This window comes from Sinocyclocheilus grahami, unplaced genomic scaffold (assembly GCF_001515645.1).
Source record: "Sinocyclocheilus grahami isolate Dianchi unplaced genomic scaffold, SAMN03320097.WGS_v1.1 scaffold9.1, whole genome shotgun sequence".
In the NCBI taxonomy this organism is placed as follows: domain Eukaryota; kingdom Metazoa; phylum Chordata; class Actinopteri; order Cypriniformes; family Cyprinidae; genus Sinocyclocheilus; species Sinocyclocheilus grahami.
This window is the reverse complement of record NW_015505188.1, coordinates 2,234,031-2,257,304: the sequence shown is the minus strand read 5'-3', so window position 1 is coordinate 2,257,304 and position 23,274 is coordinate 2,234,031. Positions and strand designations below refer to the sequence as shown.

Here is a 23,274-nt window from a genome sequence, read left to right as displayed (position 1 = left end):
GGTAGCACTGTCTCGTGTTGTTTCCACCAGCGCGGCAAATCTTTGTCATCACCATAATAATTGATGGATATCTAAAATATAAACATAAGGAGGAAGCAAGCCTGATGCCTGGCCCGTGTCTGAGCTATGACGTGAAAATTGTCCCGAAGCCATACATAAGTTGGGGCCGTTGGGCTCGGGCTGAAATGCAGGGCTCTAAAGCGCAGCTTGTTGCATTTAAGCAGCAAAAATACACACAAAATGACACCAAAATGGCCATCCTGGCCACACAGTTAAATAAATGATAATATTCAGTGATGTGAAATGTGGAGTATAGTCTGGCGCAGTTGCAGCTTGTACTTATTACTAAAACAAGAAAGCAAACGAGTAGCATTGATAGTCATTCATTTTAGTTAACATATGCTATGATAATTTGAACAGATTTTTATACTTATTGTAAAATAATGGTAATGAATATTGTCTCAAAAGTCATGGAAAAGTCATGGAAATGTATTGGTAAAAATGTGTACGAACCCTGCATATGCTTTCATGATGAGTTTGAGAACTTGTTAAAGGTGTACTAGTGGCACCGAATAGCCTGGGGTCAAATCTGTGTGACTGTTTTGCCATATTATGGTCCTCTGGTCAAAAATCATAAGTCTGATTGCTCAGAAAAATTATAAACTGCATGATTTGAGGTGTCATTCATGTTTGTAGCACAAACAACACAAGCACAAACAAGTCTTCAGGCCCAGAACTCCCTTTTTTGTGGTGTTGATTTGTGAAATGGTTCCAAATTGGGTCAGTAAGATTTTCTTTTAAATGATTAATGCTTTTATTCAACAAAGATGCCTTACATTTTCACGGTTTCCTCAAAAATATTAAGCAGCACAACTGTTTTCAATATTCATAAATAATAATAAGAAATGTTTCTTGAGAACCAAATCATCAAATTAGAATTATTTCTGAAGGATCATATGGCACTGAAGACTGGAGGAATGGCTACTGAAAATTCAGCTATTACAGGAATAAATTACATTTTAAAAGATATTAATTGTAATAATATTTTTCTGTTTCTAATGTATCTTTATCAAATAAATGCAGCCTTAGTGAGCATAAGAGACTTCTTTCAAAAATGTTAGAAAATTTTACCGACCCCAATCGTTTGAATGGCTGTGTACCTGTTGGCATTCACTATTATCAATATACTGTGTGTCTTCTAATCCAATTCTGATTCTGTTTTTTTCATTAGAACTGAAAAATGGAGTTCCTGTGCTGAGTGTGAATCACGGCTCGGGGACTCTAACACTGCAGCTGTCCGCGAGAGCCACTGTCACGGACCGCCGCTGGCATCACTTCGTCATCATCAGCGATGGCAAGGTAAGAAGCATAGATTGAAATGGAGGGCATGTGACCAGAATGAGACGCTGGGCTTTTGCCATTCCCAGAGGAATTTTTGTTTGACTTCATAATGTTCTCAACCTCACTTCAGTTTTATTGGGACATGAAGCTGAGAGTCCAGATCATCACATAGCTCTGAGGTTCACACCGGGTTAAGCAGATTGTGAGCTTTATCGCCCTCTGGGATTTGGGTCTAAAATATTCCATTATGAAACGTGACCTCTCGTGCACTCAGATGGTGTAGTACTTTGCCTTTAAGTTAAATCAGTGTGTGTGTGTGTGTGTTTGTGTAGACTGTCCAGATGATTCTGGACCACTGCTCTAGTGCCATGGTGAACGAGGTGGAAGGCCTGGGAGTTGAGGTGTTTGAGACTGATCAGTCGGTGTGCAAGGCCTCCGGAGAGACGCCAGGCAGTGAAAGGTAAAATTTGATCTGAAGATACTGATAGTTAGAGAAATACCCTGCTAAAAAGTATCTACTTAGACCATTTGCTTGCTGGTCCAGGATTCAACATTTTATTAAACTCCATGTTTATTAAAGAACCCCATGAAATGAAAACTAGAGTTTTGTGGATTTTTGATGGCATCCGAGTGTCATGGCCTTATACCTTTAGCCCATATATATATATGCTAGTGTCTTTTTTTTTACAGAACAACAGACCAAAATGCTGTCAACTTATTTTTCACTAAGGCATATTCAAATGTTTTTTCCAATAAAAATTCTCTCTAGAATACCACCTGCCTTTGACTAGCAATAGCAAATAGTAAATCATGGTTCCTGGCTGTGATGTAAACTAAATGCCACAATTGCTCATTTCCCTTCAGGTTTTTGGATGTCTACCAACCTCTCCAGTTGGGTGGGGTTAAAGAGACACACTCACTCCGTAGGTCACACCCCCATTACAAAGGATTTGTGGGATGTGTGAGGAACCTGGTGGTGGATAGTCAGGTAAAACCAGTGTAAATGTGTTTAGCTTTCTGTAGGGAGTCTTGGCCAAAGCAAAATATAACTTAACAAAACAAATAAAAAAAGACTATTCTTAAATACTCTCAACTGACAAAAATGCAAAATTGACTATTACAGACTCCTTTTCTTTCATTGTGCAAGGGACTGTGGGAAATATTAGCCAAAAACACATGCACAAACGCACACTCCCCAAAAATATTTTTGAAAAAAATAAATACAAATTTTAGCATGTTTGGCTTAATATTTAAAGCATACTATTTATTTTCCTGTCTGAGATTAAGACAATGTTTTTTGGGTTCCAATCCACAATCTTTTGTTTGGACAGAACAGACGTTCACCTGAGCCACTTTCTGACAGTGTGTCGATACGGATCAATGAGGTTCAGAATTGTGCTGACTCAGGCCTTTCTGTGTGCATGTGTCTGTTTTCTGTCAGGTGTACGACCTCGGCAGCGCAGCAGAGAGCGAGAACAGTGCCCCAGGATGTGCCCTAACAGATGGTGTGTGTCTGACCACTGGAGGACCCTCCTGTGGGGTCCATGGGAAATGTCTGGGGGAATGGGGCTCCTTCAGCTGTGATTGCCACCCTGGATATAGCGGACACAAGTGTGACAAAGCCCTTCCTGAGTGGTCGTTTGAGAAGGACAGTGTGCTGAGGTACCAGCTGAGAGGTGGAGGAAGTCCACGCAAAACCCAAGCGCACTTCCTGCTGAGAACCCGCTCCTCCATGGGCAGCCTGCTCAGCATGGCCTCACGTGACGCCAACGAGTTCATTATCCTGGAAGTGAGTGATACACATGAATGCAATTACACCTAGTGCAATTGCATTCATTTTAAGCATCCCTTATATGTCCAAATACATCTGAAAATGTTTTAAAGCTGTAACACTGTCATGTTCTTGTCTCTCAGATAGTAGATGGGTACCTCACTGTCCGTGCTAACCTTGGGGACGGCACTCACTCTCTGAAGTTAGCAGGTCATCACGTGAACCACGGCCAGTGGGTCTTTGTCAGCCTTCATCGCCATGACAACATCTTTACTCTGCGACTGGAGCAGGGTGGGGGTTCACGGGAGGTCACAGGGGTCCTGGGTCAGAAAAAGGAAATAGTAGTTCACCCCTCCAGTGTGTTTCTGGGAAACAGCGCCACTCCAAACACACAGGGAGACTTTCAGGGTGGGTTTTCTCTTCCCTTTCCCCCCTCATTGCTGTAATCCAGTAGCTGTGTAATGAGTGAAATTATGCACAGTCAGGTGCAAAATAAACCAGATGATCAAAATTACAGTTCCATTTTAAAATTACAGTCATTGTAAAGTCCAAGTTCACCGCTATATTGGCTAGTGAAAAAATACTTAGTAAACCTAAAAAAAAAAACTTAGAATAGAAAGTAAAAAAGTAACTTTGTACAAATTACTCTTTAAAATAAAAGTCTTAGAAACAAATACAAAATCTAAAAGTTGTATAGTGTTTTCACCATGTTTTTTTACCGTACAGGCTGTATGCGGGATGTAAGACTGAACGGTCACTCTCTGCCGCTGGATGGTCAGGGCACAGAGTTCAGTACTGTACTGATGCGCCGTGGGGTCGTGCCCGGCTGCCACTCTGACACCTGCAGTGCCAAACCCTGCCTGAGTCCGCTGTACTGCGTCGACCTGTGGAGGAAACATGAGTGCAGGTGAACACTCTCTCCCACACGGTTTCCCACTGTCAAATGCCTCTTCCTTTATTTCAACGTCCGCTCTCTCACTCCAGGTGTCCAGCCAATCAGGTTGCAGTGGTGGATGAGGTCACAGGTCTTTTGCATTGCGCCCCGTCCCCCTGCGGCCCCACCACATGTCGTAATGGTGGCACCTGCCTGGCTCACTCCTCTAAGAGCTACCAGTGCCGCTGTCCAGAGGGCTTCAGAGGCCAGTGGTGTGAGATCGGCCGGGTCAAATCTCTCCATCTCACAGCACTCAGTCCGAGCTCCATCCTAGCCATCAGCATGTGTCTGCTCGTCTTTTTTGGTAACTATCAGGGTATCATGGAACACTTTTCATGAAAAGCCTTGTAAAGTCTTCATTATCAATGTGGAACCATGATGAGACCCTCTCATTTTGCGTCAGTTAAGAAAGCTGTCAATAGAGAGCCAACACACAGAGGTAAGAATGATGAGGCAGGCCAGTCATCTGTGTGTGTGTGTGTGTGTGTGTACACCTCAGACAGGTATAACAATGATGTGACAGGCTGGCAGTGCCCTCCAGGCCTCTCTGCCAGCTCTGACACTCCGTCAGCCACATCACAAGCAGACACACAAATCCTTTTTAAAGCATTATTGCATGCAGGCAGGAAGAAATCACTCATCAACTGGAGCAAAAATGAGAAACGTGCTGCCAGATGATAGGATTGGTTGGGCTTATGGCCTTCAGAGAAATTTGGCAGAAAATGATGGGTTATTTTTGGATTTATCTGTCTTTAATTGAAAAGAGGAGTCTTATCATCCATGAACTGGCAAGATGACATGAGCTGGTGGAACATGTCAGACGTTTGCACTTAAAAAATGAAATTAAAACTGATCCTGTTTACTTTTTTCACTTTTTTGTGGATGATTTACATATTGTGCACGTTATTCCAAAAACGAAAATCTTTCAAAATCTTTGTAATCTTTCATCAAAATATGTTTTTTTTTCTCCACCTCTGAATCGCAAATCTGGGATCCAAAATCTTATTTAAACCTGTAAATAATTTAATTTGAAATATTTTGCACTGAATTACACTACCACTGCAAAGTTTGAGGTCGGTATGAATTTTTTAATGTTCTTAAAAAAAAGTCTCTTATGCATACCAAGGCTGCATTTATTTGAACAAAAATACAGTAAAAACAGTAATATTGTAAAATAATACTATTAAAAAAAAACTGTTTTCCATTCATATCATTTTTCATATTCAAATATATCATATATTTCATGTAATTTATCACTGCGAAGACAAAGCTGAATTTTTAGCAGCCATTACTCCAGTCTTCAGTGTCACGTGATTCTTTAGAAACCATTGCAATATGCTAATTTGCTCCTCAAGAAACATTTCTTATCGATTTTGGAAACAGTTCTTCGAAATATAAATATTTTGTAACATTATAATTGTCTTTACTGTCCCTTCGATCAATTTAGTGCATCCTTGCTGAATAAAAGTATTCATTTCTTTAATACTTAAAAAAAAGTAAAAAAAAAAAAAACTTACTGACCCCAAACTTTTGAACAGTTGTGTAAAAAAAAATGCAAAAGAGAAGCATTTTCATTAATTGTCTTAGACTTCTTTAGGACCTCTTTGCACGTCACATTATGGAAGTAAAATGTGTTGCAAAGGATTTGCCGTCATTTACCTTAAGCATCCACACTTCAACAAAAATATACTTTTAATAACTGGTGTCATCATTCTTGTATTAATCTCTCTCTCTCTGTCCTCTGCAGCCGTGCTTGTGGCGGTGACCGTATGGAATCAGAAGGGCAGTCGGAATAAGTTCCGCAAGCGAGGTGTTTACCACATCCCAGCGGAGCACGAGAGCTGGGAGGACATCCGGGAGAACATCCTCAACTACAACGAGGAGGGAGGAGGAGAGCAGGACCAGGTATTCCATTAACACAGGGCAGCCAGAGGAGATATTGATTTACTTTCAGGGGAATAACCTCCATCAGCATCTACACTGCAATGCCATCATCCTCTAGGTGGCAGCATTCAGCTCTTTAGAATTTCAATCTGCACAACATGATTGACACAGAATAGAATACTAGCATGCAGTTTACATACTGCCTACTGTTCCTCATACAGTTCAAAAGTGTGCTATATTGTTGTCACATGACCTCTTACAATGCATTTTTTTACAATGCATGGAAGTCATGAAGTGACATTCTATAGCACTTCCCCAGAATTAAAAGTGTCGCCTGTGTGTCCAACAGAATGCCTATGACATCACTGAGCTGAAGAGGCCGCTGTGTTCCAGCTTGTCCCAGTCCTCCTCCTGTACCACAGCCCCACTCATCAAGTCGTCCCAGGGCTCTCAGGAGGAGGTCCATCCCTGCGGAAACATCACCGTTGGAGCCACCCTTCCCTACCACCACAATGCCAGCTGCAGCGGTCACTGCTCCATGGACTTCAAGAGCTACGTGTCCCACATCATCTGGGAGGCTGACAATGACAGCCTGGCATTCCCCATGGACACCTACCACGTGTACTGCATCGAGGGAATGGGCTCCAGTGCGGGCAGCCTCAGCTCGCTGGGATCGGCCATTTCAGAGGAGGCCTTCACCTACGACTCCCTGCGGCACTGGGGCTCCAAGTTTGAAGCCCTCAGCGAGCTTTATCGAGGATCGGAGCTGGCCGTCCCCTACATGGACACGGTGCAAAGCCAAAGCCAGGAACAACAACAATAACTGGACGACTTCAAGCCCAGCGTTTGTTTTTGTGTTAGTGTTTCATAGCTTTTATAGGGTTCCAGTTTGAACGCTACAAAAACGTGTCCTAAGAAATGGTTTATGTTCATTTGTGATAGTCACACAGCTTTAAGAGTGAGGAGCAGCTGAGGTTAGAGAAATGTTTTGTTTTATTTATTGAGTAAAATATTAAATGTATTGTATTTATTTTTGCTCTGATAGGGAACAAAGCCAGTGAATCATCAGGACTTCACCATGATGAACATGGTATATGGTCACATCCAGCGTGTCACAACTAAGGTGCGTTTCAGTAAGCACACGTGACTAACACTGTGTTCCATTTGACTCCGAAATTTCCAGCTTGCTTAGTGGAAATGCACATTAGAATGCCACTTTATGTAAGATTTCCATCTTAGAAGCTTGCGCGGAACTTTGATTTTGCCAAAATGTGAATTCACACTACTGTTCAAAAGTTTGGGATCGGTAAGATTTTTATTGTTTAAAAATATATATATATACAGTAAAACATTAATATTGGGAAGTATTATTACTTTTTAAAATAACCTTTTTTATATTTTAATATATTTTTAAAAATGCAATTCATTCCTTTGATGGCAAAACTGAATTTCTAGGATTTTTTGATGAAAAGAAAGTAAAAAAAAGAGCGTTTGAACAATGATCAAAAGTGACAGTAAAGACACATTACAATTTAGTGCATTCTTGCTGAATAAAAGCATTAATTTCTTTAAAAAAAAAAAAAAAAATCTTACCGACCCCAAACTTTCACTTAAACAGGGTTCCAATCTTACTGGAAAACCAAAACAACCAAACAAATAAATAAATAAAGGATAATATCTTATGATAGAAAATACTTAATTCATTAAATTCCATAAAATCTCCAAAAAACCATCATCATTTTAAAAAGTAATCATTTAATTAAATTATTAAAGTCATGATAAATTACTGGAAAACTAATGTCATGGAAATTGCACAGACACATGTGTTAGAAAGTGTGGGAACCCTGCTTGAACATGACCCAGTTTACAATAAACATTCACTGCATCAATTAGACAAATTTCCTACATTTATACGCTGATGAAACCTGTTTAGCCGAGTTTTGCAGTGACAGTTGTGTAAAACACTAAATGATCTTTTCCAGATCATCATACACCAGCACAGCCATTTTGTTTTTTTATGTCATTGAGAATCAGACCACAGAACACGGTTTTATGGTCGGAAGTCATAGAAATGAAATAGATCCCACATCCGCCTTTGAATGGAGCGCAGCATTATTCCCAGCAGTTTACTGTTTAGGGTGTAATGTTTTATAAATCAGCACTTGACCAAAACTCTCTTGTTACAATGGACCCAGCTGCACTAGTGATGGATGCCCACTTCTGAATTTTAACTCTGAAGCATAAATTTGTCAAAAGAGTGTCATGAAGACACCAAAAGACTTCACAGGTGACTGATGTGCCACTACTGAATCACGCATCCGCTCATGCAAAAAGAGCACGAGTTATATTACTTTCAGTCAGTGGCAGTATAAATCTGCATTCTTCCATGAATATTCATTGTGTAGGTTTTTTTCTTTCTTTGTCTTTTTCATATGAGGGACGTAGTGTGTGATGCCAATCATTTCTGATGCTGGTGTGCTGAAACGTGGCGACACTATGGTCTGTCACAACACCAGATGAATGTATGGTGTATTGAGTAGCCGAGTCAAGACTCCACTGTGTCAAAGTCTGTTTAAAAAGTTCAAATGTGGCCAGACACAGCGCAAATACAATCATTAAAAAAGCTTATGAATATTTTAAATTGCAATGTAATTACAAAGGTTCTGTATAGTTCTATTTTTATTGTTGTGAAACTAAATTTGCAAGCTGCATTTTGTGAGAACAATGAGTCATAAGATTGTTTTTTCAGTTAGGTTAGTCCTCTAATAAATGCTCAGCAAAACCTGCAGAGACATAAACTAAGTCGAATACTTTTTTCTGGAGAGGTCCGGGCAATGTCACTTCATGCCTCTTGTAAAGCTAACAAGAGCACGAGGTCATTGCTACAATGGCGGATAGTTGACTTGAAATGTTCCTTTCAACCCCTCACAGACCTGTGCTGCTCTTTGTGCCATGTAAATAATGTACATACAGAAATACTTTTTCTAGGGACTTAACATTTTCCTTTTTGTATATGAATTGTAATAAATGAAATGTTTTCTTTGATCAACCGTGAGAGCCTTGTTATTTTGTGTAGTTTCCTCATCCTACATTTGACGCCTCAATGTCGCTGATTTTCTTGTGTTGTTTTACTGCCACCCAGCGGTGACTTACAGTAATCACAGGCTGTTTGTTTTTCTGCATTGCTTGCAGTAGCCTCCTGATCTCTAGTTTCCTGCTAATTTAGGTCCTTTATATTATCATCTACCTCATTTCCATGAATTTTCCAGCCTTTTTAAAACTCCTTGATATTTGAACCAAGTAAAGTTTGCTCTCATTCTATTACATGCTTTTCTGAACCTAGATCTGTTAAGAGCCATAAATTATCTTATCAATTTCCTTTTTATTCTTGACATGCTCCTGTTCTGCACCTATCAGACTGCTCTACTAATCTTTGTTAGCAGTTGTGTAGGTCAGTATAAAGCTCAGTTGAACAGGTAGAGTGAATGTTGTTGGCAGCTGGTCAGTCTCGTTTCTTTTGATTTGCTATCTGTTCTTCTTTGTGGTAATATACAGTAATATAATTTTCTACTTTGTCTATCACATATATTTTACTATATTTCTCTGGTTTGTTTTTTTTAGCTACCTACGTCTCTTTAGTGGGTGTCATGAAGTCTGACACATTTCTGGTTTATCTTCATGACCTTTCTTACACTTTAGGTTCTGCTTTATTAAATGTATTTATTATGTGACAGAATATTATGTTTTATTACACACACACACACACACACATATATATATATGCTCCATCTGTCTGAAAGTTCTCCAAGCAATCATAATGCAGTGGTATGTGGGACACATCATTAAAAGTAAAAGCATGTAGTTTGGAGTGGGTTCTTTGTCTCAGAGGTTCTTGCAGGGGGTTGGGAATTCAGGGGTAGGAAGCCCACTGAGGAGGGGACACTCGTTCCCAGACCTACACAATAACTCGCACAACAAAAGCATTGTAAGGAGAGTCCATGTCTTCAATGCCAGCCACATGTCTGGCAGACACCTCTACATACACACTGGCTGGCCACTGCGTAAACACATGCATCCTCTCTGCTTGAGGAACTCTTTGCAGTATGTAACAAAATGGCAAGAGACCATTATCCAACTCTTAACAATGAGAAAACAAACTCTTTACCAAAGAATTGAGCTCTAATAGCTAGCGGCTTCTGCAAATACTCAAAGCTGAGTTGTATGAGTTTCCTGTCAAAGATGCTCCACACATTGTGTATCAAAAGGTGTTTGTCTTCATCGCCTTTCCTCTGTTTATCTGGAGGTGAGGACAGCAACATCTTTTTTTGGGAGACCCAGATGTAAAAACGACACCTCAACACCCTCATTAGGACAATTTGCAATTCAGATTTGTCAGTCTTTCTTTTGTCACTCTACCAAAAGGTACATCACCGCCTCCCCCATCATACTCACATGCTATAGAGTCAACAGGGGGCCGACAGTGACTTCACGTTAGACCAGACAGTAATGTTTGTGCATTTCTGTACAGAGATTTTCTAAATTATCACTGTATGTAAAAATACTGTGAAACTGAGTTCAAAAGTTTAGGGCAAGTAAAATATAAGATATGTAATGTAAGATATTTCATTTTTTAATTACTTCACATTGGAAATTACACAGTCTTGAAATTGTTATTTGTACACATTATGTACAATTCATAGTACATTTTTACACTGTTCTTAAATCAACAATGTAGCTAACATGACTGGTTCAAGTCCAAGTCTAAATTAATTCAAGCTATGCTACAAACAAAAGGCATTGAATTCATAAATAGCAAGCACCTCAGATTATTAAATATGCCTTTGGCATTGAGGAACAAAATTGCAAATCAAATATTACAAAGACAAATCTATCTATATGAAATAAATATGCAGTTTGCTTAAATTCAGTTTGGTAAACTCACTTCTGAGGGGTGAAAACAGTCAAGTCTTACAGGAATATCTTCTGTCGCAGGAGAATGAAAACAAGGGAATGATGTAAAGGTTTAAGGAAATAAGCCAATAACCCATTCTGCTCGTTGTGCAGGGTCGTCCTGTTTAGCAGAGGTTGCACCACTGGGTTGGCATCCGACCACACTGATGCCAAAATTAAGAACATATGTTTCACATCATACGTTTTCACGCACGCACACACACATAATACAATTAAATTGTATTTACATAACATAAAACAGTAACATATGATCCATGAAGCAGCAGCATTTGTGCAGACCTCGGAGCTGGCAACATGGCCAGAAGCTCTTAAGCAGTTTCAGTCGGAGATCATTAATGTTTCATTTCTAGCTTCAGAAAATGGATATGAATCCATTCTTTGATGGAAGGCACTTTCGAGTGCGTCAAATACTGCTTTGGGAAACCAAACTTAGGTTCTCCCTCAATTTCACACCTGAACATCTGAAGGTTACAGCATCTCAACCTGGATTCAATACCGCACACAACTCCAAGTCTCTGGATGTGTTGGTCTGGAAGGTCTCTCACATCTCTGGGCTGTGACTGCATTAAATGAAGACTAGCTATGCCAGGTTCTTCTCAAACCCATCAGGCATTTGCAGGTTTCTCAGTGCTTTTAGGAGGGGTCAATATTCCGGCTACAGCCAATGGAGACATCCGGTCCAAGCTGTCCTGCTGCCGATCATGCGCTTCACTCTGAAAAAAAAAAAAGGATGTGTTAACCAGTTGAAGGTCAATATTCCGGCTACAGCTAATGGAGACATCCGGTCCAAGCTGTCCTGCTGCCGATCATGCGCTTCACTCTGAAAAAAAAAAAGGATGTGTTAACCAGTTGAATCTCAAATAAACCTGATCGAGGAGACGATGAAAATGAGAACTCACCAGCATGGCCAGATAGTCCACGTGGGTCTGTATGTTGTGTCGAGCTTCTGCCGCCACCTTTTTGAAGTCCTTCAGCTGTGGTCTGGGCCATTCACGTACGGCCCGTGCAAACGGGTTAATCCACCGCACACAGCTTGATATGCTGTCCCATGTGAGTCCTGGTGGGGAAGAAAAAGAAAATACTTAGAACAAAATCAATAAACTGATGAAACAACTTAAGCACAAAAAGGTCAGGGTTTCTGCAAGCTTTATGAAGGTTAATTTAAGACTTTTTAAAAAGTAATAAATTAAAGGAATCACAATAATCAAACCTTTTCCTGTACCTTCTGATTGCATTGCAAAAACCATGTTCTTCCTCAGTATTTTTTGTTTTGTTTTCCAGCGCAAAAGTCCAAATATTTAACAAATCAAGATACATTGAGAAGCAAAATGACAGAAGATAAGGAGTATTATTTTCTGTAAAACTGATCAAAATTAAATGAGTTTTACAATTAAAACTAGAACAAATCTGCTGGAGTCAGAAAAGTACACTTGATTCAAAGGGAAAACAAGCTTTCATTCCCCACTGACAGATATTCTCGTTTTAAGCATAAACTCACTTCATGTTGTTCGGTTTCTCAGAAGAAAAACGATCTTCGTTTTGCATCTCAATTAAATTGATCTTGATTTAAGGATATTTAGATATTTGAGCTGGAAAACAATACAAAAATACTTACAAAGATATTCATTCTTTGCCGTGCATGCAACATTTAATGAAAAAGACTTTCGGCTCCAGTTTAAGACCTTTTAAGGCCTGCAGAAACCCTTAAAGGATATCCAAGATCAGAAAGCTCACCTGATACTTTATGGACCGTTTCAAAGGAAGTAAAGTGACAAAACGCAGCAGCAGCGAGGACTCCATACTGGTAATCCAAACAATGAATGTCCAAAATGCAGAGATCCAACAACTGCAGAGAGGATTCAAGAGTCAGAAGAGGTGTCAAGATAACAAAACGACTATATACATGTTTACTTCAAAGGAGCTGAAGTCTCACCTGTGTGATTTGGATGTAGGTTTCCTGCGAGAACTGAGGAATGAGGAAATTAGCATCGTCCTTCAAAGAGTCCACTTGGGAGTAGAGCTTCAACCATGAGACGACGGTCTCAGGACAGAGCTCCCACTTTAATGCTTTCAACATCACAAGCTCTTTAGCAAGAATCTCGTCCTCATTACAAGCCCCGTCCGTCACATAAGCAAACTCCTGGAGCTTTGGCGGATAAATCTCCTGTCAAACAGACATACATTATGAGATAAACAGCACCACGGAGTTCTGTTGTGTTTCAGATGACCTGTATTGTCATGAAAATATCCTAGTACTGTAAAACCAATTCAAGCTGATGTTAAAGTTTAAGTACCTCTATCTTTGAGGCTATGAAGAGTGATGTTATGCCGATGAGCTGCAGGTGATCTTTGCCAATGTCTTTTTGAGTGAGCATGAAGCGATCAAAGATGTCCTGAGCCAAGTAAAATGTCTCCCGGTGGAGAGTATAAACTTCACTGACCTGCATAGAAAGAATTGAATAACAGATTAAACACACAAACAATCAGGTGACAAGAACAAAAACCTTTCATAGCTGGGAAAAGAAACAACAAAAACACATACCTCCATGAGCCAGTCCAGCAGAATGGACCTCATTTTGGGCTGCAGGGTTGGATGTTGCTGGATGAAGCCCTTGTCATGTACATACTTGAGCTCCTTGTTCAGCATCTTTATCCACACATCATCCGAGCTGGCCCAACTGACAGAACAGCAGCAAATTTATACCATTAAACCAGAGAGCAAGTACTGAATGATATTAAACACTCAACGAAACACATTCAGGGGGGAAATTCTGCTTGTGTTGCAAAACACTGGTGATAAAAATCTTCCAAAACTAACATTACATAACACAGGAAGTGTTTGAAGTGATGACAATAAATCAAGCCAAGTGTTTTTCTCTATGATTCTGAATCAGTTTCCTCAAAGAAGCGAAAAGGGTAATAATGTTGTCAAGTGGTTTGTTTTATTGAGCATTATTTGTAAGAGACTTATTTATTAGCATTTACTTTCGCTTTTGAAAGCATAAGACATTTGAAAGAAAATCATGGAAATCATTCAAGAGCAACTGGTTTCGGGGTGGGTGTTGTAGTGGGACCAGCGGGGGAGCAGTGATGTGAGAACTGAATTTGGAGAAAGTAGAGCGTGTTACAGTGAAGTCATTGACTATTTGTCATAATAAAAAAAATCATAGAAAATGTGTAAAAGCAATTATTTTCAAAAATAAGTGTTGTAGTATAACCAGCAGGAGAGCAGTGATGTGTCACTTCTGTTTCAGTTTTTATAACCATTTCTTATTATGTGTAAGTAAGTTGTTGTTTTGTTAGCATGTGTGTTTGGCACTGTTATTTTTTAGGATTACTGAAACTACTGTCGTTTGATTTGTATTAGTTATTTATTTTAATTTTAGTTACATTATGTCTGAATTTATTATGTTTGTATAGGTTTTTTATTAAGTTTTAGTTTGAGTTATTTTAATACTTCAACAAACTAAATGGAAATGAAATTATATATTGAATTTATAAATGTGTATATATACATATATATACACATACATGTGTGTGTGTGTGTGTGTGTGTGTGTGGTTGTACATACACGTAGTTGTTTTTTTGGTGTTTGGCTTAGTGTTATGTTCGAATCATTATTATACTATTATACCTTTTGTTCTTTAATATTTTGAATTGTTTTTAGCTTTATTTAATTTTTTTTCCATTTAAATGTTAAGTTTTGAAATGTTGTTGTATGCATTTGTCATTTTTATTTTATTTCTTTATTTTTAAAATGTGTATAGGTAGTATTTATAAAGTTTTAGCTTTTAGTTTTGGATCTGTTTTTAGTTGTTTTAATACTATAATTGATTGCTTCTGTTGTCCTCATTTGTAAGTCGCTTTGGATAAAAGCATCTGCTAAATGACTAAATAAATAAAAGAGACGCTGTGATCATGTGTTACCTGAGGCTGGGCAGTGGAGAGGGTTTCACAAAGAGGTTCTTGAATCTGAAGCACTTGAAACCAGAAAGATTAGCGGTCTCCTGATGAACCTCCTTCTGAGGAGTCTCGATTAAGACACTGGGACTAATATCACCTTCAATACACCGGTTCTAGAAAAAGAAAACATGGCGTCACCAGTTCATTTTATGAATAGGACTTAACCAAGTAAAATTAAACAAGGCATGAATAAGAACCGATTTAGATTACTCAGCATAGTGTTTCTTTTACTTTTTCTTTTTATAAAATCTTGTAGGCCTAGAGCTTACATTATAGTTTACATTCAGGTTTGCTACAAAGGAATATCCTTTCAGGCATCAAAGAACATTTGATGCATATTAACTTTTACTAATACAGCAGCTGCCAAACAAAACGTTAAGAATACAAAAAAACATTTTTTTAGTCATCTAATTAAATAAAAGATTATTTTAGCGGGCTGCCGAATAAAGGAAATAACTGCGTGACGTCACGGCGCGCTGATTAACCCAGTGACACCATTACTGCGCGTGACCGAACTACTGCATAATAAACAGACTGCTAGTGAAACACTAACAGACATTTCTTATAACCAATACAATCAGTCTGGCTCTTTTAGCTGCTTAAAAATAATATGAATAATGTATAAATAAACATAATACGGTTACACTTTACTTGAAGGGGTGTGCATAAGACTGACATGACACCTTCATAATCATGACATGACATGTCCTGAATATGAAGGGTTTTTATGCATGTTTATGACAACTGTCATTAAGTGTCATTTGCTCAGTTATGTCATTTTTAATGCAAAGATGACATTGTTTGAGATGTCTTTGTTATGGGCTATGGTTAGGGGTAAGGGTAGGGGTAGGGTTAGGTCAAATAATGTCATATTTGCATTAAAAATGACATAACTGAGTGAATGACACTTAATGACAGTTGTCATAAACATGCATAAAACCTCCTTCATATTCATGACATGTATCATGTCATGATTATGAAGGTGTCATGTCAGTCTTATGCACACCCCTTCAAGTAAAGTGTAACCTATAATACTGATGATAATACATATCATCGGCTCACCTGGATTTCATAGTGTTTCTTGGCTGCTGCCGGGATGCTTCTATTGCACTGCTGAAAAAAGGTTTATGGTATTTAAATATTCGCGTACATTGTGAAGAAAATAATTCACAGGTAATATTTAAAACAAATCTTAATATCTCACCTCGCTTTTTCTTTTCCTCTGCGGTTTATTTTGTTCAGGTGCATTTTCATTTCTTTCTTGTAATGTGTTGCGACTGCTATTAAAACACAAAAGTTGTTACAAAAATAAGTAACGTTCTTGTGTTTTTTAGGGTTAGCCAAGTAAAAAACCATCGCCAAATTCAACGAATCACACTAATAATTCCTACCTGCGTCTTGACATTTTCTACACGGATGGTGTGCTTTTCTCCTGTGAAACAGAAACACACAATGTTTAGTTACACTGTGAGTAACAAAGAACTTCTTAAGCCTGAATTAAAAATAATGACGGAACTACATATCTAAAACGTATACTTAAAATAATAAAGCAGAAGAGAAATACTGGCAAAAAAGGCTTAACGTTAACAATAAACACTCAAGCTTCAGCCATTCGACCAGAGATAAGTGTTACATACAAATATCGAACACATGTTTATAATTCATACGAATTAAAAATCAGTTAAAGTCGAAAGGCATTGAGAGTAAGTGCAAAGTCTACACAAGCAGCAGTATGAGCATCTGTTTTTACAGAAACCAGAAATACATGAATCCGGTTCTGTGGGTTTAAGAAAGGACAGTCCGCGCCAATTTACACGAAGCGGGAGACCACAACTGCCCCCACAAAACCCATCGAAGATCTATTTAAAGCGCATTAAACACCAGTTTAACAGAAAATACTGTTTAGGTAACCCCTTGGTGTGTGGAAAACCCATAACACTTTCCACAATATCAGTTATTTCCCCAATTTCTGAAGGAGTTTACAAATGTACGTCCACGTAACGTTACATACAACGAGCCGAGATCTGGCGCCTAGCAGAGACAGCTAACTTTCAGCAACATCCCCACACTAAAGGCGACATTACATTCAACTTTAGCCTAAGAGATACTTCGAAACACATTCATTGCGCTTTCGACCGAAATAATCTAGCAAAAACAGCTGTTTTAGGGGTCTCGAGGACATCTTCGTCTCTTGTCGTAGATGACTAACGTTAGTTAAAAGGCACAAACTTCCGTTTTAAAGCAAAAGCAACATAAAACAACAGCACTATTCCTCCTAAAGCGTGATTACGATACAACTGCCCCCACAAAACCCATCGAAGATCTATTTAAAGCGCATTAAACACCAGTTTAACAGAAAATACTGTTTAGGTAACCCCTTGGTGTGTGGAAAACCCATAACACTTTCCACAATATCAGCTATTTCCCCAATTTCTGAAAGAGTTTACAAATGTACGTCCACGTAACGTTACATACAACGAGCCGAGATCTGGCGCCTAGCAGAGACAGCTAACTTTCAGCAACATCCCCACACTAAAGGCGACATTACATTCAACTTTAGCCTAAGAGATACTTCGAAACACATTCATTGCGCTTTCGACCGAAATAATCTAGCAAAAACAGCTGTTTTAGGGGTCTCGAGGACATCTTCGTCTCTTGTCGTAGATGACTAACGTTAGTTAAAAGGCACAAACTTCCGTTTTAAAGCAAAAGCAACATAAAACAACAGCACTATTCCTCCTAAAGCGTGATTACGACACGATTTAACGACGTAAAGTAAAAAACATTATAGGTGAAAGAAGACTAGAATATGTGTCCTTACCGCAGTGTTCAGTGCAAATGACTAAATGAATGGCGCCAAGTGTTATATATTGTCCAGCGGATCGCAGCTACTGCGCATGCGTGGCGCTCTTGTCGTCCTTTACAAACAATTTGAAAACTATATATAACGTTGTGTTTTGTGGCTAAAAAACGACCAGGCAGCCTCATGGGTGATGGTTCAAAAAAAAATCTGCATTGAATTACAAACGATAATGTTGACTGTTTGTGAGAAACCTACAGGAATGGTTGTGGTTTGTAGACTTGCTTTTGGCCGAGTCGACCTTTGGTTTAAACATGTAAAAAACGCGCTTTCCTGCTTTCCCGGTTAAACGAATCCGGGGCTCGAGGACCTAATGCATCACATGCGAGTAGGTTTGTATGTTAATTATTGCATTTATATGAAATTATAACGAGTTTTCGACTCTAAGGAGACGCTTCCTAGTTTGACAGCTTATAGTGGGCGGGGATTGGAATCGTTCTGGCCAATCATGGCTATTCTGCGAGAAACAACGTGCTCTTGTAAACAAACCCATGAGAGGGTTCTTTATTCTGACAGGCAATGATAAGCGTATTGAAAACGTTAATCTTATCATAATATTTGTTGCATTTCACAATCATAGATGTCAATTTATCAACCAAAAGCCTTTTTTGTTCTTAAAGAAATTATCTTGATTCTGTCATTAGCATGTATCAATTTTGTGACAAGGCTTTTTTATGTCTTCTAGCCACTGGTTACATTATTATATTGATTTGAGCATAAAAACAAAAATGACATGAACACTCTTTAACATACATTTTACCGCTTTTGCACCCGGCAATTGAAACAATAAAACACAAGGGAAAATACAGTTCTGTCCATACAAGATCAATGCGACAGCTTTACTTAAACAAGCAAAATTGTATTGCTTTAACCTTTTGAAAGAATAATAATAATTAAAAAATGTGCATTATTTGCAACTATTGTGCATTAACATTTGCAAAACAAAGTTCTTACAAGTCTGAGGAACTCACTGTGAGGACTTTTCCAAACAATTCACTCAGTACAAAAGCTACTACCACTGTGAGAAATGAACTTTCTTATTAATAATTTATTAAAATGCATTTTAACTTGTGATGGAATAACATTACGTTTCCCTGGCCATATAAAACAGTATGTCACCCAAGTATTAATTGAAATACATTGTTGATCTAATAGAGAGAGAGAGAGAGGCATCAAGTACTAAAACAGTTACAATAAAAATCTATGTCATAACAAAAAGCAAATATGGTATATTTTGATTTTAGCTAAACATTCAACATTGCTGAGAGACTATAGGACTATACAAGCTACAGGTCACTAGGCACTAGAGAATTAGGAATCAATATAATAAAATAAATAAAATGTTAGATAACAGTTAGACATTTTTACCCAAGCATTTTAAATATATTGAGCATTTTTGACTCTGTCAGCATGCAAGAAAAGAAAGCCCCAGTGCATCAAGGAGAACAACGAGGGCACGATTAAACTGGTACAGTTAGAAAACTACTTTATTAAGGTTAATACCCACACTGGTACAATGAATAATAGGCTTGCAGTAATCATGGCTTGGGATTCTTTAGAGATTAGTTGGGTTGAGTTACAGGTTGGTATGGGTTCTTGAAATGCTCCTGAGTGGAAACCTTTCATTATAATTTGGTGTGGTGATTAAGTTACAGTACAAATTATGCATGATGGCAGAACATGCTAACACCTACCTAGTCTATCAGACTTATGTCATTATATTTGAACATTTCTGTTTACTAATAGAAAAGGCCGAAAACGTCATTTTGTATTAAAACTTTTATTGAGAAGGGAGTATACATAATGACAAATAGTTGGTTTTGAGACATATGAAATGAACAATTTATTTGCAAATTATACTACTCATATAAAACAGCCTGTGTATGACATGTATCCAAAACATATCAGTTCAAGAAAAACATAAATAAACAATGCTAAAACCCTACACTTTTGGCAAAGTGCTGTATTATTCCAGTAAACAAAAAAAGGGGGGAAAAAATTCAACCAAAGCATAGTCTAAAACTTACAAATGCCACAGAGAATTTTCTTCACACATTAAACACAGAAAACATTTGCTACATTTCGTGTAAAAGTTGACAGAGCAAGTGGCTCACAGAGACAAGGTAATCCTCTGTGCATAGTACAATTACATTTGTTTGTGTCCCTTTGGACAAAGTTCAAGTTCTTCACGGATGCATTGTCATACTGTTCACCTGGAAGGCACATGATCCCCAAATGCAATTCAAGGCAAAATGAAATCCCTGTTATGAATACCAAATATCAGGCGTCTACTGACATGGGGAAAGAGGGCCTCTCCAGTACTACTCGAGGAATATGAAGAGAACCTTACATCCCTTCCATTCCCTTTGTCCACAGAGAAAAATGTCAGAAAATGCAATATACTGCTCAACACAGACTGCAGCAAGCAAAAAAAAGCTGTAGGTGTTTCCCTTGAGTTGTTCATGCATGTAATATGCATTCGACTGAATGTCAGATTTACTGAATTCAGTTTCATTCATTTAGGGGAGACATTTACCTTGGCAGTGTCACCGGAAATTTACAACACCAGGTCGCACGTGATAAAGGAATAAACAGTAACAAACAAAACCTACGAAGAATTTTAAGTTCGTTGCTACTTTAAATATTTCGCTCAGCAAATATATTGTGTAACTAGTCAAATAAAACATGAAAAGGCATATAACAAAAAAGGTCACTACAAATGAGAAAACTAAAAAAAACAATTTAAATGCTAACAGTTTCCCTCCATCGTCAAAGGTTTTAACAGTCAATTAAGAGAAAGTGTTGTTTTCACAGTCCTCATCGGAGCAAGCTTTCACTCAAAGTGTGAGACACACGTTATGTTAAAGATTTACATCAATTACAAATATTTCCACAAGGTAACATACACATTGATAAAGTTAGAGGTTCTCCAGTATGTACAGAGACAATTTACCGTCTGCAAGTAATCTGTATTTTTAGCAAAGATGAACAGTGATGACCCTGAGACATGTACTGCAGATTTATAGCAAACATGAAAATTAACATTACAACACTTGATGTCTTTTTTTTGTTGTTGACTTTTCACCTTTTGGAAAATTAGCACTACACAGTCATACATCAAATCAGTCACTAAAGTCACTCTAAAAATAGAAAACCTGCTTACATACATATCTATGCAGATAACATACACTCTTATCAACTTCATACTGATATGTAAAATATTCCATTTTTTTTTTCTTTTGAAAATATTTTGGAAGTTTTTTTAATATATATTTTACATATTTTGAAATCTACTATGGAAACAAGGCTTTTAGTGATAATAAACCCAGTATACTTTACCTTTTTTTTTTAAAGAGAAAAAAAAATCAAAGAGGAAGAAAGTACTGATCTACAGAATCACAGGCAGGTTCCTTCCTAACCAGAAAAGTGCTGCTGATGATTTCATCACTGATGTGAACGAACTTAGTATGGCTTTAAAAACAAACAAAGCAAAGACAAGTTAAAGGCATTGAAAGAGCCAAGCTGCCTACGAATGCTCAAACAGAGCACTACAACAACATGCTCACTATAACAAAACACTTGGTTATTCAACCTTCATGACACATAACATAAGACAGAACCTATCAGATATAGCTTATAAAGGAAACATGACGCAGACACATTCAGGTCGAATGGAACCTGGTGTGAAGTAAAGTGACCTATGACATTGATTCTAAAGGACTCCATTCCTTCTGGCGAAAGGCCAATTCTCCCAGTGTGGAAGGGGTGGCGTGCAGGGGAGTGCAGTGGGGACTGTATCAGTAGTTGTACTGCCTCTGTCCCGGCTGGTGAACATAGCCTCCGGTGGCTTTGGCCTGTCTGGCTCCACCGTCGCGCAGCAGGTTGAGGCGGCGGAGGGCATTGCGGGACAGCTGCTGGCGCTCCACGTTGTCACGGATGCGCTGGGCCAAGCGGCCGTTCTTGGTCTGCTCCAGAAACCCGGCGTGAGCAGCAACCAGAGCGGCTGTGTAGCAGCCAGAAGGGTGACTGGGCCGGCGCTGAACGTCAGATCTGCAAAACAGAATCTGTGAGATTCAAATATTTCACATTGTAATAAAAAATTACACGGCTCTCTGACATTTTTGATTCCGACTGGTCAGACGCAACATTGCGAGGTCTGGTGGTTTCGAAGGATGATTGTTTTGTACAGTGTAATGCATAATAACACAAACAGGTAAGATTTTAAAAGTTCCAATTTAAATCAATATTAAACCTCTAAAAATGTTTGTTTTGGCTCAAAGCAGCTTGCTAGGAACTGTTTTACTTTGTGAAAGATTTGAGCTAATAAAATATTTCAACTCAAAAAAATATTTCATGACCATTTATTTACTTATGTGGCAAGTATCCGTGTAATAAGCAAGATAATGTACATCTAGCCAGTTGTTATCGCAAATTATTACACTGCGCTGTGGAATACTTGATTCTGATTGGTCAGTCGCAACATTCCGAGGCATGTTATCCCTCGGCTTTCTTCACAGAAACTTTGCGTTTAAATATTTCAACTCAAATCAATATTTTGTATCTAATTATTTACTTATGTGGCAATTAGCCATGTAATAAGCGGGATAATGTACATCTGGCCGATTGCTATCGCAGAATAACCCCCTATCATTCTGTCCTGATCATCCTGTTGAGGGTTATTCTGCGATAACAACCAGCTGGATGTACATTACCCCTTGCATACAAAACTCTAAATCTGCCCTTTACCTTAAAATGGATGGCTCATGGGTGCCGTCCTTGGCAGGTCGTTGACGAGGGCTGTGAAAGGCGTACACTGACATGCTGGGATGCTCGATCAGTAGGTTCTCCAGAGGACTGGTCTCCAGCAGGATCGGAGCTCTGCCTCCAGCCATGAAACATGGAGGAGGGGTGATGAACCAGCTTTCTTCTAGCCCGCATGTCGCCTCTAGATGTAAGAAGTTGCCATCCTCTGCGTCAGTGTCTGCCGCCGAATCCAGAGAGGAACAGGAGGAGCAGCGCACGGGACAGTCCAGGGGAGCGACATCGCCAGAGCACACCTCCACCAGATCATCTCCACATGCACCGGAGCAGGCCTTCGCTACAGGAGCAGAGAGCAGAGAGGATGTTACTACAGTAAAATGGCAGTTTTCCTATAGTAATCAGTTCACAGGATTTGAACAAACTTGTGTCTATTACGTTTAATGTCAGTGTTTAACTTGTTTTGCACTGTTCACACTATTCATGAAACCCAAAATTCAGCATGAATTGAGTACATTTTGATAATACATTCGTAGTATTTAACTCCTGGACGTTTCTATAACGTATTAACGCAGAATGTCGGTCGATCAGCAACAAAGAGGTTTTAACTCACCTGCGGCAGAAAGTAATGTAAACAGGAAGAGGGCTGACTTCAAGAACAAAAACAGATCAGTTCAAGTGGTTGAGGTAGATTATTTGCCATGCGATATATAAAAATATATAAATACAATTCTTCCCGAAAGAAGTTTCTGGACCCTTTAGTTCGGAGTTTCGCGGTCAGTTCCTTTTTCG

General features: G+C 38.7%; 3 protein-coding genes across 4 annotated transcripts in view; 1 reads left to right on the top strand and 2 right to left on the bottom strand.

The window, feature by feature from the left end:
* LOC107592533 (neural-cadherin-like) overlaps nucleotides 1-7,214 on the top strand; it is a 138,894-nt gene extending 131,680 nt beyond the window's left edge. The window contains exons 24-32 of the mRNA XM_016282067.1: nucleotides 1,232-1,359; nucleotides 1,674-1,801; nucleotides 2,206-2,329; nucleotides 2,783-3,130; nucleotides 3,256-3,520; nucleotides 3,839-4,019; nucleotides 4,097-4,350; nucleotides 5,794-5,951; nucleotides 6,280-7,214. Of these exons, the coding sequence (XP_016137553.1) occupies nucleotides 1,232-1,359; nucleotides 1,674-1,801; nucleotides 2,206-2,329; nucleotides 2,783-3,130; nucleotides 3,256-3,520; nucleotides 3,839-4,019; nucleotides 4,097-4,350; nucleotides 5,794-5,951; nucleotides 6,280-6,753 (2,060 nt within the window). The 3' untranslated portion in view covers nucleotides 6,754-7,214. The remainder of the gene's footprint in view (nucleotides 1-1,231; nucleotides 1,360-1,673; nucleotides 1,802-2,205; nucleotides 2,330-2,782; nucleotides 3,131-3,255; nucleotides 3,521-3,838; nucleotides 4,020-4,096; nucleotides 4,351-5,793; nucleotides 5,952-6,279) is intronic.
* A 3,520-nt stretch (nucleotides 7,215-10,734) lies between these two features.
* Nucleotides 10,735-17,725, bottom strand: LOC107592831 (G1/S-specific cyclin-E2-like). Its single transcript, XM_016282395.1, has 11 exons — nucleotides 17,686-17,725; nucleotides 16,256-16,296; nucleotides 16,069-16,144; nucleotides 15,927-15,974; nucleotides 14,829-14,977; nucleotides 13,444-13,579; nucleotides 13,196-13,342; nucleotides 12,835-13,065; nucleotides 12,636-12,747; nucleotides 11,801-11,958; nucleotides 10,735-11,614 (listed from the first exon to the last, which is right to left on the bottom strand). Exons 2-11 carry the CDS (start codon nucleotides 16,267-16,269, stop codon nucleotides 11,507-11,509), a joined length of 1,179 nt encoding a protein of 392 aa, XP_016137881.1. The 5' UTR covers nucleotides 16,270-16,296; nucleotides 17,686-17,725; the 3' UTR covers nucleotides 10,735-11,506.
* A 3,328-nt stretch (nucleotides 17,726-21,053) lies between these two features.
* LOC107591975 (tumor protein p53-inducible nuclear protein 1-like) overlaps nucleotides 21,054-23,274 on the bottom strand; it is a 6,872-nt gene continuing 4,651 nt past the window's right edge. The window contains exons 3-4 of one of the 2 annotated variants that reach the window (XM_016281279.1): nucleotides 22,471-22,641; nucleotides 21,054-21,774 (exon numbers count right to left, since the gene is read on the bottom strand). In XM_016281279.1, the coding sequence (XP_016136765.1) occupies nucleotides 21,522-21,774; nucleotides 22,471-22,641 (424 nt within the window). In that variant the 3' untranslated portion in view covers nucleotides 21,054-21,521. Of the gene's footprint in view, nucleotides 21,775-22,470; nucleotides 22,823-23,274 lie in introns of both variants that reach the window. The other variant, XM_016281289.1, reaches the window with a different exon arrangement.

What these genes read in the sequence shown, in the direction of transcription:
- LOC107592831 (XM_016282395.1), bottom strand. An exon ending in AGAAACACTATGAAATCCAG is followed by an intron (nt 14,978 to 15,926) that starts GTGAGCCGATGA and finishes TTCTTTTTCTAG; the next exon opens with AACCGGTGTATTGAAGGTGA. An exon ending in CCTACATCCAAATCACACAG is followed by an intron (nt 12,748 to 12,834) that starts GTGAGACTTCAG and finishes TCCTCTCTGCAG; the next exon opens with TTGTTGGATCTCTGCATTTT.